Source organism: Python bivittatus, unplaced genomic scaffold (genome assembly GCF_059951505.1).
Source record: "Python bivittatus isolate LINGU-HERP-01145 unplaced genomic scaffold, Pbiv_v1 ctg000480_np1212, whole genome shotgun sequence".
In the NCBI taxonomy this organism is placed as follows: domain Eukaryota; kingdom Metazoa; phylum Chordata; class Lepidosauria; order Squamata; family Pythonidae; genus Python; species Python bivittatus.
The window spans coordinates 45,607,470-45,622,436 of NW_028277075.1; the positions used below are offsets into that span (position 1 = coordinate 45,607,470).

The 14,967-nt window shown below is 42.4% G+C and overlaps 1 protein-coding gene across 2 annotated transcripts in view; it reads left to right on the forward strand.

Annotated features, from left to right (window-relative positions):
• Window positions 1–256: 256 nt before the first annotated feature.
• The window catches only part of SLC17A6 (solute carrier family 17 member 6), a 51,928-nt gene continuing 37,217 nt past the window's right edge, over window positions 257–14,967 (forward strand). Inside the window, exons 1-4 of one of the 2 annotated variants that reach the window (XM_088145085.1) lie at window positions 257–342; window positions 1,908–1,910; window positions 3,707–3,959; window positions 6,142–6,260. In XM_088145085.1, coding sequence (XP_088001211.1) covers window positions 257–342; window positions 1,908–1,910; window positions 3,707–3,959; window positions 6,142–6,260 — 461 coding nt within the window. The remainder of the gene's footprint in view (window positions 343–1,907; window positions 1,911–3,706; window positions 3,960–6,141; window positions 6,261–14,967) is intronic. The other variant, XM_007435615.3, reaches the window with a different exon arrangement.

Sequence of the window (14,967 nt, forward strand, 5' to 3'; positions counted from 1 at the left end):
TCTGGCTATTTCTTTCCTCCTCACCCACAGATTACACCTACGGTGTCTCTCTCCTCTCTCACACATTCTCTTATACACACACACACACTCACGCACACACACATACACACACGAAGACTTATCGTCATCTTTTTATCTGGATGAGCAACAATATTTTATGGAAAAAAGTTTGATATGGAACCAATATGATCCATCTGCAAGGTTTGTAAGGGCACCCTTGTCAACCTGGTGAAAGACAGTTAAAATCTTTACAAGAATGGAGTCGGTAAAACAAAGGATTCTGAACCCTGGGAAGGAAAGGCTGAAAAATCTTGCTGGGAAGTCACTTGGTCAGATCTACAGGTAAGGAAAGAAGTTATTTCTTCTGTTTTTTTCTTTTTTATATAAGAATAATGTGAAGCTTCTAATGCTGAGGCTCTTATTTCCAGTTCTTATAACAGGCTCTTAATTATTGTATTTATTGTATATATCTAAAATTATGTGTTTATTTTCATCGTGCTGTTTGGATATTGTTAATAAGGACTGTAAATTCAGAAGAATGATGGAAGGAAGGAAGGAAGGAAGGAAGGAAGGAAGGAAGGAAGGAAGGAAGGAAGGAAGGAAGGAAGGAAGGAAGGAAGGAAGGGTGTTTTGGATATTAGGTTTAAACATGTAACACCTTCTCCTAAACTTATTTGTTTGTAAGAAGAGAAATCTGACTTCAGTAACAGATGTGTCCTTAGAACCCCAGTCTTAAAACTCACATCATTCAATTCTGAGAAGTCAGAATATTTTATTGAGACAAAGCTTTCTTATATGAGGGGGGGGGGGTTATTCCTTTTAATTCATAATTTGAAACTGATTTTTTAAAGAAAAAAGCTAACAATTAAGCATGAATAGGAAATCCTTTTCCCCATCTTTTCTTTTCCTCTCCCTTATAAAGGATGAATAAATAAAATTTTTGATCCTGCATTGCCCATTCCCCCGTGAATGATCTTTTCAGATGAGGAAAAAACATGGAGATTCATAAATAATTGATAAATGAATGTCTTTTCTCTAGTTATTTTAAACACCCATAAAAGAAAAACTAAGGAAAAAAAAACCCATATCAAAGCATCTGTGTGTCCTTCTTTGAGCAATCTCTTCATCTACATACAAAAATAAAATGCAACGGAAAATGTCAGAAAAATAACGATGCATACATGTAAATTCATCTGCAGAGGAGGCCAATCTTTTGTAGCCCAATCAATGGCATCTAGGATTATGAAATAAATCAACATAATGTCAACATAATTTCATACAGCTATGTGTTAATATACCTTATTATGATTTTAATCTTTACAGAGCAAAAATATCTTTCCTTTTTTTTTAAAACCTCTCTATGGTCAAAATGGTGGGGTAGACCTGCACAGAAAGGTCAGCTGTAGCATTTAATCAGCAAGGCTACCATTGCAGCAGTTCTAACCCTTGTTACAACACTGAAAATATTGCTATTGTCTATCCAGAGTTCCAATGATATAAATATCCAGAAGGCTTTTAACAATTTCTGTTTGGGAGCTGGATCTACTCCCTGTCCAGGAAGGAAGGAAGGAAGGAAGGAAGGATTAGATCAAACATTTACCACATCTGTCACAGATATTTATGTTGCTTTAAATAACAGAATTAACAAAATATAACAACAAATAAGGGATTATTATTATTATTATTATTATTATTATTATTATTAAATTTTAATATTCTGTTGTTATCTTTAATAGGGGCTGCATGAGCTGTATATTTACGTATTATAAATGGCACACCCACACAAACATGATTGCTGTTTGCAATTTATATACTGCCTTTCTGATTATACAGCAACCAATCACATAAAACTATCCCAGGATGTTTAATTTCATATTTGGAATAGAAACTAGTCTTCCTTGGAAAAGGAGGTTCATTGTTCCCTTAATTCTAATTAGGTTATCTCTTATTTTGGACAGATTTTTGCTTTGCTTTATCTCCCATAAGAACTCAACTGGGAAAGGTTTTATTTGCCGCTGGTGTGAGACAATGCAAAAATCAAATATTGTCTGATATGTCTGTGGTTGCCAGGATAGAATTAGAATTGCTTATTTAATATATGTTTTCTGCCACTGTAATCCAGGACAGAACACTTTGTGAAATTCGATTTTCATCATAGATTCAGGTTGGGGGGAGTTTTGTGCTTCACAATCAGCGATCAGACTGCGAATTATGTTGCTCTTAGTTATCTTAGCTGGGAGAAGAGCTTTGAAGAAAAACTCACAACTTCTCTATGTTCCTAGATAACTCTATCTTCAGTTATCCTAATTCTCCTAGGAATTAACATTATTGCTGCTCTCCTATTCTGAATTATTAAAAGACACTGATGTCAGCAATAGGAGGTCAGTTGCACAAAACGAAGGAGGGGTGGGGAGAAATGCTTCCATCAAATACCCATGGTTTTTATCTTCGTGAAAGGGGATCACTTGCCTCTGTTGGGAAGGTAGCAATAATTAAGGACAGACAACTGAAAGATATCCTAAAAGTGTCAACTGTGTGTTTTGGTCACTGCCATGTATATGGCATAATAAACTTTGTATGCCAAAGCAAGAGAAATTTAAAAGCATCCATTTATTTTTATTTGAGCACTAATATTGAGGGAAGAGAAAATCAAACCCGTTTAAGGCTGCAACCCTATAAATGCACACTCACCTAAGGAGAGGTCTTACTAAACTCAAAGGGGCTTACTCATGGGATGAAGCTTTTCTTGCTCTTATCAAACATCAGAGTCAATCCTATTTCTATAGCAGACAGACTAATTTGCAGAAAATGTCTGAGGGTAAGCTGAAAGGCAGGACTGATTTTCTCCAATGGAAAAGTGGCAGACAGCCATTTTGAGCTCTGAAAGACAACCAGACACCTGTCCATTGTGTAGATTAGCTTCCTCACAAACAAGGTTCCCCTCTGGGGATGCCTGGGCTTGCATGCTTCCCTCTAACGTTTGCCATGCAATTTATAGAATGATTAAAGCATTCCCTAGAAGACCAAGTTCTTCTACCTAGTCTCCTTGGAGCTAGCTAACAAAGGGCATCTCTGCAGCTGCGGAAGGAGGAGATGCATCTTGGCACCTCCTCTACCATTTGACAGGTCTGGAATGGTAAATTAAAATTAAATTAAAATTTAAAAGGCCATTGACTGGTTTTTCTTTGAATTATATACAGTTAGATAGGTATTGATTCTGGACTTCATAATCTGATGGAAAAACTATCCAGTTGGCCTAGCTTTGGGAAGGGGGAAGGGTGGTTGTCCTGCTCCCCTGAAGCCCTGGATTTCTGCCTTGGAAACACTACTGATTATTTGGAAACCCAAGCCAAGATAAAAAAAATTTGTACCTCCCCCCTCCCCACTCCTGTGCCCTTCAAGAAGGAGTACTGAAAATCGGACTTGCTTCTATCACGCCTCACACATTTCTGGGGCGTAGGGACTGACTGGTTATCTATCAAGGTGGGAAAATGCTTTCTGTACATCTTTGGGAGCCTCTCTACTAAAAGCTACCAATAGTTATCAGGAATATTTTAGTTTGCATTAAGCTCCAAATCTACATCACTGTTTTCAGGGCAACAAATCCACACACAACTCAGAAGGAGTATTACAACACGCCCCCCCCCCCCCCAATATAAGTGAGCAAGTAGATCCCTTGACTGAGCTCTCCTCTTTGGTTGGGCAGAGTCCTAGAGAAAAAACAGAAGACAGAAGACAACATCGAGCTGACGGAAGATGGGAAACCCCTGGATGTACCCGGGAAGAAAGCCCCCTTGTGTGACTGCACCTGCTTCGGGTTACCCCGGCGATACATCATCGCCATCATGAGTGGACTGGGTTTCTGCATCTCCTTTGGAATCCGCTGTAACCTGGGAGTAGCCATCGTGGACATGGTCAACAACAGCACCATCCACCGAGGAGGGAAAATCATCAAAGAGGTGAGCGAGTTCCAGGAAGAACCCTCCCCTTCGCTCACAGCCAGCCAGGAATGGCCCTCACAACGCCATTCCCGACATGCATGTTAGCAAGCCAAGGCTCTACATATTGCCCTCTAGGTTGTCCTCTGAATGATTCCAATGTTGGAAGAAAGGAGGCGGGTCTCTAGAACAAGATGGGAAGCATTACAAAGTAAAGCATCAGGGATGCTTTGGGGATTGCGAGTGAGGGAGATATTTCTCCTCTTCACCTTTCTTACTTTTACCTCCCGCCTCTTCTTTTTTCTCTGCCATTTCCCATAGCATTTTCTCCACACTGTTCCCCCCCCCCCGATAATTACAGCCTGGTCCCTGGTCCGAATTAAATAAACACATCCCCCTTTGATCACCCCGCACCTCTTCCTCCTCCCAAGGAGCTCCGAACGTGGGAGTCCTCCCCTTTCCCTCTTATTTTCACAAAGCCTCCCGGGGGACTGTTCGGACTTCAGTCCAGATCGTCCCAGTCCTAAGTAACTGTTGCAGACATCCGTCTTCGCTCCCTGACAGTCAATTAAACTGCCAAATTCTACTGTAGAAGGGGGGGGGGGGGGAGTGAAAACGTCCTCGAGCCCAGCTCAACTTCTGATGACCTCGTGGACACGGTATTTTGGCAACAGTATAGAAGTGGTTCGCCCTTGTCTTCTTCAAGGATGGTGCTCTGTCTTCCAACCTTGGACGATCTCGGAAAATGCTACCTGGAATCGCCCGTGGTTAGTGAGAGAAAGGGTTAGGATCAGAAAATCCCAAGACTATAGGCTAAACTAAAAAGGGGAAAGGAGCCATCAGGAAGAAGGAAATGATAAATCGCGACTCTGCTATTGCCACAAAACCTGCACGGCCGTGTCCATGAAGCCACCAGGAGTCCAGCGTGATTCAAAGGAGACATCGCTTGCTAAATCTACACCATAGAATGAGACTTCAAATCCTTCTCTCCGTTCACGGGTGTTGAACAAAGTTCCAGGGATTGAAATGTCACTTCCATCCAGGTTTAGTGCAATTCGGGGGATTGCAGCAGCGGTAGATTGAAATTTAGGTTGTACCCTTGTAAAAGGGGCGGCCCCGCTAGGAACAACCCCGCGCGCGCACACACACACGCTTGCTTAAATCAGAGGCGTCCGAGGTGCTAAACCTGACATGGGAATGTCTTATGGGCCCCCCTTGCTCCAAAATCGATGTGGGACAAGGATGTCGCTATTATCTCGGCCCATCTACTCGTTCAGGTGGTTAATAAATAATGATTTATTAACAACAAAACACCGAAAAGGCCTGGAAAATGTTGGGCTGATTCTTGGCTGATTCTTGGGAAGCGTCGGAGTTTTCGAGATAACGTGGACAGCCGTCTTTGATGTTAAAAAAGCGGACTGGGGGGCAGAAAGGGAACCTTTATTAATTATGGGGAACTCCAGGTAAAGTACAGCAAGAGGTCCCTAAAGTAAGAGCGTTGGGGTAGAAGGAGAAGGGGTTGAGGTGCACAATATCAAGACACAACCTTGACGCAGGCAACCATTTTCTCCAGGGAGAAAATGCGGTCGTAATTATGTTGAGTAACGGTCGAGGTTCGCAAATGATCTCTCCCCATCCACCAAGAATAGAACCGAGTCGATGAATAAGGACGAAGTCTCTGTTTTGCCGTAGGTAGAAGCTTTTGGCTTAGACCAAGCGATTGCTCCGCTGATGGAACCGTGTGTGATCCTCCTTTAAGCGGAGGATCACAGCCACACTGGGGTGTGTGTGTGTGTGTGTGTGTGTGTGTGTGTGTATTTATCGTCCAGCCAGTTTATCGGGACTGAACGTGTCATAAAGACCCCTCTCTTCCCCCCGGCAGGCTACAAAATAAATAAATCAGTAGGCAGGGATTATTACAGTCACAATCACGGGACTCTTAGTAGCCTATCCTAATGACTATTTCTGCTGCAACCCGACCATTAAAAAAGGAGATAATCGACTTGGGATACTTGTTGAATATAGCAGAATAAGGGGACAACAACTTCCATATGGTTATGGCTGGCACCCATGGATACTGTAATTCCGTGGATTCCCGCCTTGCATCTACCTCTCGTTTAGAAGTGCTTTGATTTAGCCCATTTTTACTACCAATCCTCTCTCTCTTTCTCTCTTCCCTCTCGCTCCTTTATCGCTTTGGAAGAAAGCGAAGTTTAACTGGGACCCAGAAACAGTTGGCATGATCCACGGCTCCTTTTTCTGGGGGTATATAATCACGCAGATCCCAGGGGGCTATATTTCATCCAGGCTGGCAGCTAACAGGTAAGCGCAGCAGCCAATATCTATCTCTGCTCCAAGTGCGATGTGGAAATCCAGGTAGTCTTGCTCCGCACTACGGGGCTTTTTGTGGGGGGGAGGGGGGTGTCGTCCCGCCGCATTCCTAAATAGTCTGCGCAGGCCATCCGAGCCCCAGGAGAGACAACTAGCTCGGAGGTTTTTTTCGTATTAGGGAAAAGGCTGCCCCGTTTCCTTGGAAAATCTGGCGGACCAACCCCAGGTGAACTGTCAGAAATCTGTCAGCCGCCCGGAGAAGGGGAACTGCTAGCCAGCCCTCGACCGGCGCGCAAACTCACAGGGCGCCATACTTGGGCCTCCTCGCCAGTCCCGCTTCGCAGGGCAAACGTCTGCCTTAGATTACGGCATTCCTTCGGAGAAGAGAGAAGCGGATGGGCTGGGTCCTCACTTCTGAGGGCCTCCGCTTCTCGCCTTGCTGTACGCTGTCAATGAAAGGAGGGAAGCCAAGTGCAAAACGAGGACGGGACTTTTGTCCTCTGAATAGCCAAAAAGCTATGCAAAACGCCCAGGCCAGTCGAGCACTGTTTGAAATTCCTTCTACCGAACCATTCAAAGCGCAAAGAGTCCCGATCTCTGGTCTTTAACATCGGGGCACCTAAAGTACCATTTATTTCAATGGGATTTACTCCCAGATAAACTACGTTAGCATTCCTCAACGCGTTAGTTTGGACATTGGCTCCGCTTCAAATCACTGGGCTGCCCTTGGTTTTATTCTCGAAAGGTCATCATTATGGTGTTCCCTCATTTTGATCCTGCGGTTTTCTGCGCTACGTTCTCTAAGCCAGTTCACAGCAATGACCTATATTGTTGGGAGTCCCCCCCCACCCCCGAGCGGGAAGACGGGGCTTAAAATACCGCGATATCGACTGTCTCTGGAGGTCAGCCCGGAGTGGACTGGCTTGGTTTTAGTTGACAAAGCATTGTCTTCAAACGATTGTGGTTGCTGTTTTCTTAAATGTTGTTGGCATTACTATGATTCGAGTAGACATATATAATCCAAATATAAAATCTGTTTATGATTTTGTTTTCCTTTGCTTCTAAACTGCATATTATCGCTGCTTCTGTGGCTGATTGCCGAACAGGTTTTATGTTTAACACGTGTTCGCTTGTTGGATCATTTCATCTGTCTCTCTTGCTGGATTTTCTCTTGTTCATAGTTGCTCAGAGTGGGCCGATTCTACTTTTTATCAGAGGTTATCCGGGTACCTTTCTGAATACCACCGATGCTGAGTCGAGTGTTTTATTCTTATTTATCTCCCCTTTAAAACAACAACAAAAGAGACTCTCTCTCCCATTAAAAGCAGCTATTATTAGTGGCCAAGGGAGTGGAGTGAATGAGGCGCCTTCTGTAAAAAACAGGAGGAAGAGAAAGTGACTTCCGAGGGCTTTGCAGAAAGAAAGGAAAGCGTGCAGATGGCGCGGGGTCTTAGGGCTTGGTTTCTATGGTGTCTGGCAAGAGGTTTCAGGCACCCAGGGAGCGAATCTACCTGTTAATTAGGTCCTGCGAGGATTCTGGGCGCAGGACTTGTTCAGCCGCCGCCGCGCCGCGCTTGCCCGCTGCTCATTAGGCGGGAAGTCAAAGGTCCTAGCGCCGGCCCTTCACGCGCCTCAGAGCCGATGGAAACGGGAGGCCCTTGAGGAGGACAAGAGGGAGGCTCTAAAAGGCTCTGCCAAGGCGCCGTGGGGGACCGGGATTTTCCTAAAGAAGAAAGTCTCCTCCGGCAAGGCTGCAGGCAGGCGGTCCTCTTGAGATCCGAGGGCTTCATTAACGAGGGAACCACTCCAACTGCAAAAGGAAACGCGCGGGTGTCAGCTGATTCCACCGTGGTTTCCTTGACACCCACGCCGAGGCTTTGCCTGCTCTATTTTCCACATTCGTGTGTATGTGTGCTAAGGCAACACATACGAAGGGCGGACAACATATTAGGATTAAATACGTTTCGCCAGTTTGTGTCTCACAGTAATGTGCCAGTCCAGACCATTTGGGTTCAGTAAAGCGTGATTGAGTTATATATGTATATATTTACTTGGAAGTATCAAAGGACCCAATGTTCATCAAACCAACATAGGATTGTAGTTCTAACTAGGCAACGGGAACACATCTCAGAGTGGGGGTTTCATATGTGATATTCTCACGACACACTGAACCACAAACCACGCAACCACAAATTGAACTCATGGGATTAATTCATGGTTCAGTACGTTACGCTAGCATAGAAAATTGGCTTAGGTGAGAAAACCATCACCAAGCAAATTTTAGGTGTGTCGTGGGAACACTGCCTAAGTGGTGCACATTTTTAATTGGAAAGAGAGAGGAAAACGTGACACGTGAATTTGGAATGGCCAAGGACGAGGAGTAGCAAGGTAGAAATGGATGCACTGAGACATGCAGTGATAATGTTTCCAGAGCAAATAATTTTCGATGGAAGTCTGATATAAGGGCAAATCTCCAAGTAGCAATAAGGAAATAAACTTTCAGATTTTCAGTGCAGCTTCCGAGATTTCAATATACTCCTGAAAGGCTGATAGCAGAAGCCCATTCGTTCTTGCAAGCTTGTACAGTGTAACTTGTTTTGCTACGAGAGCCAATGGTTCGACTGAATTTCCGAGACAGAACTTAAACCTTGTAATTTCTTATGGCGGGGGGACATATTTTCTAAGATATCTCATTAATCCTTCCTAAGCGCGGGAGTGGTTCCGCTTATAGCTCGAGACCCTTCTCTTGGCAAGAAAACACAGCACGATGGCCGGACGAGCTTCTAAATGGGAGATTTTGATTTGAGGATAGAAGAATTGCCCGTTTAGTTACCCTACCAAACCCATCACCCAACCCTCTGTGTCTTCTGCATTAAGAAAGATACTGTATTCGCAAGACAAGCGTACGCTTCGTCAACTTATCTATAGTTCAATTAGTCTAATGTTTTGGTTCACGGATCTGGGCTGTGTTTTCCATACTATACCGTACACATATTGTTCGTCTGGATATTTGCAGTCCAGACATGGTAGCATCGCATGACGCTGCAGGCCAAAGTGCCCTGGGTTAATTTGTGGTGCAGTCTATGCCGCCGTCGAAACGACCCCGCCGTCGTCCGTTTGCGAAGGAGAACGTTGTCTTGCCGCCCTTACTGGGAGGCAGTTGGGCGGGGAAAATGCTTTTTCTAGCGGTGGGCTCTCCAATTGGATGGTTCCTTCGCTGCTGGGAGGAGGAACTAAAACTTAGGGGTGACGCTGTGATTGCAGGCGATAAGTGATGGAGAGGTCGCTGGCTGCCTTTTGGTGGCGCAGTACGGACGTGTTCCTTAGGGCGAGGGAAGGGGCTGCCAGCGGTCGTGCTAAGGCGCTGCTGAGATTTGTAGCTTATCGACGTCCTCCTCGTTGCAGCAGTATGTGTGTCTGTTTCTAGGAGGGGCTTGCGATCGACCAAATTCCTTGCCTCGTTCAGGGAGGGGTAAAGCGGGGAGCCGCGATGCCGTGGTTTTCTATGCTCTAACTCTCCTCTTTCGCCTAATTCTCCGACCGGGGAAAAACAAAAACAAAAAAACTGCAGCAGTAGCGGCGTGTGCCGTCTAAGTAGGCAGCCGCAGGCCAGAGATCTGTACTCTAAGGTGGTGGCAAGCCTGAGTATCCTGTTTCTGCTTCTCTGTTGTTCGAGTGAAGGGCTGTTTTCCTTTGGCTTGTAAGGGAATGAGAGGCTGATGTTGGGAATGGTGGAGGAAATGACCGTCCTTTTAAATAACAGGAACTTTGTACAGCACAAGCAGCGGAGTCACAGCTGCGTAAAACCTCTGGTTTTTCTTTGGGCACTGTAGGTAGAGACAGGTAGTGAACAAAAAGTTGTGGTGACCCCTTTGCAGCCCATGTGGGATTTGCCCCAACTACCAGAGGCCTACACTGGGCAAGGCAGATGGGGCTGAAGTAGAAAAACGATCCGCTTGGGGGGAGAGCCGGGTGGCAGCGTGTTCCAGGCCGTGCCTGATCATGGTGGCAATTTCCTTCCTGTGGCTGATTTCTAAAGGGCTCGTTTGCATTGCTAGAAAAACGCAGCAAGAGGGTTTCTAACTCTGCTCTAATTGCAGCCTTTTTGTATAATGCCATGTTATTTACCCAACACAATGGGGTAAGACACATTCCGGAACCTGTCTGAGGACTCTCGCTTACCAGCCCATTCAGTCTCAGGTTAATCTGAAAATAATGATAATTATGTGTTTGAGGCAACACAATCTTAATAGCAGAGTCTTTAAAGGCGCCTGCAGCCTGTCATTGTTAGCCAGTGCTGCTCTTTCATTGGCTTCAGAGCAGTGGTGTATCTTCTGTATGTTTTTAATCTGTACATTCAAGTGAAGAGCATACATGATTTGGATGTTATGTTTCCTCATTAATTAGGAAGCGAGTGGGACCCTTTTATTTGTAAGGAATGCAAAATATTTAAACCCAGTGTCACTTAGATCTCAGGGTTAGTGCCATAATTTCATAGATTTCATAACTTAGCCTTTTTAAGCAATGCATTTGGTAAGAATTCAGTAAAATGGATGATATCAAAATAAAGGTAATAACAGTTGGATTTTTTTTTAAAAAAAACTATGGAACAGGTTTGATTGAATAAAAAACAGAAAACCATTATACAAATCTGAAAGTTACATAAGCAAGTTTCTACTGCCAATAATGAATACTTTATCACAATGGGCAGCTTCAATTAAAACTTGATTAGAAATCCAAACATTTAATCTATGTTGCATAAATAAATCAGTTATTTCAGTTGAAATCAATTATGCCATTAATGAGCTGTAGTCATGCACACAATAGTGCCCTTATGACTCAGTTTTAGTGAAAAGGGTTATATGGTGATCGTGAGGGAAATTAAATGTTATTCATATGTGAGTTATTCATAAATTATTAATTATGGTAGAACTACAATTACAGAATATGTATTGCAGTAAATATAAATGATTATTTTAATTACTGACACTGACACAATAATCTTTTAATTTTAATAATTTATTCTTATCCTCCCTAAATACATTACTAGAAATAAGTCACAACAATATAAAATCCTTGTATTTTTACATTAATTCTGTGCATGCAGGGATCTGTTGTTGGCATGTCCAAATACATTTTTGTGGATTTCTGTTCAGACAGCTGATAGGTGAATAAGGGCATGAAAGCTATACAGCAAATCACTGCACAGTGATGCGACATTTACTATGATTACATAGTAGATTTTACTTATGATTACGTGTAGATTTTAAATGTGTTCATCTGAGAATAATGTTGACAGAAACTGAAGAGCTTCAGACTGAATGTATATTCCTTTAGTACATGTTTGCATTCAAATGCAGAGAAAATGCAATACTGTACTTACTTAAGCTTTATTGTGAAAACAGCCTGTGACTGTAATGTGGGGCCCCACTCCTGCACCATTCAGCTGTGCTAGCTTAGTTTCCAGCATGCATAACCCCCTGATCCAGCAAGCATTCGTTGTTTGTTGTTTTTGCTTTTAAAAAGGGATAATAAAAATAAAGTTCTTACAAAGAAAGGCAGGACCATAAGCAATAGGATTTCCCCCCCCCCCCCCCACACACACACAAACATCAGCATCTGGACTGGGCTTTTATGCTTCTTCACAAACCGATGGGCAGTGCAGTGAATACATTGGCCAATGACTCCATGATATTTAGTGACCTTAAAAAGATAATAGCTGCTTCCAAATTAAGTGAACAAACATTGAATAGAAAATGTAGTTCAATGTAAGTAAGTGAAAAGTGAAGCATTCTCGAGTACTGTATTTAAACAAAAACAAAAACCAAGCAAATATAAGTTCATATATCATATATGCTTATGGGGTGTGAGCCAGCTGTCACCGATCAGGGAAAGGATCTTGTGTCAACAGAAGTGATGAAGGTGGTGGATCAGTTGACCCAGTCACTGAGCCCTATGAGGGTTCGATTTATCTCTAAACACCTCCAAGATAGATAATCAGGTGGTTAAGTACTCAGATTACCATCTGCAGCAAAGATAATGTCCCCCCCCTCCAATACATGAATAAGGTGAAAAGGAGGCATAAATGAATGTGGGGGACACTGCTTTCCACACTACAATGAGTTTTGGATTTGTTTTTCTTGCTCCGAGGTCTGTAGGGAAGTGCGGAACAAAGTCTCCTAGGCTGTCTTGCACTGGCTGGGTAGACTGGAAAACGAGCAAGCGATGATTGATTTGGATAGCTTTAAAAGACACAAATCAATGGGGGATAAGGCTACTGGAAAATGTGTTTTACACCCAGTATTTGAAACAAGGTGCCCCTCAAGTCAGTTGTTGGAACATACAAGCAGGAAAACAGAATCCTTTCCTGTCCCGCATGTAGGCTTGCAAAGAGGAATTTGGTGGGTCATTGTGGGAATAGAATAGTGGATAGATAAGGCATTGATCTGATGCTGCAGGGTGGTTCTTTTAATCTGAGATTTCCTTAAGCTTGTTTGATAATTTAAAACCATGATTCTGAGCATATGGAATAGCTTCCGGGGGGGAAATAGCATGCTTTTCTAATAGGTGTGTTTAATCTAGAAAGGTTTGCATTCAGCTCTTCCTATTTTGCTGATTGTAGTGCACATTTCTCAGTGATACATTTCTACCAATGACTGGCTAGTATTTGCAGCTGAATATGAAAATCCTATCAGATGTTTCGTGTTTCTTGCACGATGGTACTAAATCAGTTTGAAGGGAAGAAAGAAGAGATTCTATGGACAGAGTTTGTGCATCCAGACATAGAGCCCACAGTAACATTTCTTCTCTGTCCTACCATGCCTCCTGAGTTATATTCTGTGCTGAACAGATGAAAAATCTTGGTTTGCTTAGCCTTGTAAAGGTAAGTCTGATGCATAGCACTGCTGTTTCTGTAATTCTGTAAATTATCCAAGGATAACACAATTTTCACTGCATATCACATGCTTATTCAGATGCAACACTCAGACTTTGATATTTATGTTATGGATTGACCCTTCTCTATGATTGCACTGTGCTCTTTCAGATAGGTCACCATAGGCTTATAGCTGCCATATGTAAAATCGGACCACTGGCCATCCAGGTCATGATTAACCACACCAGTTTGCTAGAGATTTCAACCACGTTGATTCCTAATTCTACCTGAAGATACTGGGAATGAATTTGCATGCCAAACATGCAGTCTGTTGCTGAACTACAGGAAGGGGCTGATCCATGGTGTGCACTAGGGATTGGGGGATCAATGGACAGCAAGTAGTCAGTACTCCACAAATAATCAGAAAATGGCTGGTAATACAGGGAGCAATAAATGTACTTGACATCTAGAGGGAGATTCACATGACTAAAGCTGGTCATTGCAGTATCCTTTATTTAATCTTTAAAAAAATACTCAGGAGTTCCTGAGTTTTAAATATGAATTTACATATTTAATACATATTTTATTTACTTTCTTTTATAATCACATTCTTTTGTACCACAAAGTTATAATTCCCAGATTATTTTGTGTATTTCATAACTGAAGTAATACACATGCCATCTAAAGAAGGTGTCATAAAATTGTAAAGTAACAAAGGTACCCCACAGGTAAATTTACACACACACACACATATATATATATGACTGGAGTTCTTTAGCAATTCTTTTATACACAGTATCAGATCTGGTTTTAAGTCTATACTGGTTCTGATTCACTTGCCACTTTTCTAAAAAACAAAAAGAAAAATTCCCTGGGGGTGTGTTCTATGGCCTTTGAGAAATAGGTCCTGCTTCTATATTGATGGGGCTTGCTTTCAAATATATGTGCTCCAAAATGGAATAAGATGCCTCAATAGCTAAGCTCTTTGAATGTCCAATGCAGTTTGAATGTAACAATCATTTCATGTTCTAATATGCCACAGTGTTTCCAGACTTAAATATCTTTCCTGGAAAGTAGATCTATTGATATTCATAACACATACTTTTAAGTACAAATTAGGGTATAATGTTCTCTTCTTAGATATTGTAGGATGCATATTTATGACGGCCAGTGGTTTTAACTTCCAAGAATGCTATTCTCAAGAGTTCAGTGTCTTCCTTTTGTCCTGTATATTTACACATTTTACCATTATGCCCCAAATTCTACAGCCAGAAATGAGATGACCATAATATGATCTTTGTGAGAGAAGGAAACTTTTAATTTAGATAAAAGTGTCTCCCCTTGTAGCATCTAAAAAGGGTTTCCTTTGCTTCCCTAATCTAGAGGCATTTCCTACAAGGTGCAGAGATGTAAAATTGGGGGAGCATATTTGTGACATCTGTATAAATGCATTAAGGGCAGATGGTAGGCTTTTCATTGTGCAGTTGCAAGACTATAATTTAGTTCAGTTGCTCCTTTCCTAGCAAGTAAATTCTTAATGAAAGATGAGAAGCTTTGGATCAACCTTCCATTGATGAAATGCTCACAAATCCCTGACATTCTATTTCTGTAGCTTTTCTTGGCAGTTATTTGACTTGTAAAAACATAAGTTCTTTGCCTTCAAACATACATTTTCTGGGAATACTGTAAGACTTCTTCCTTTTCAATCATTTCCTATATAAATTAAATTTTGATGGACTTTCTAGCCTCCCTGATAATATCATATAGGAAGGCTAAACAGGAAGCATGTCACTATGTAAGGTACATTTCTCCATACGATACGGA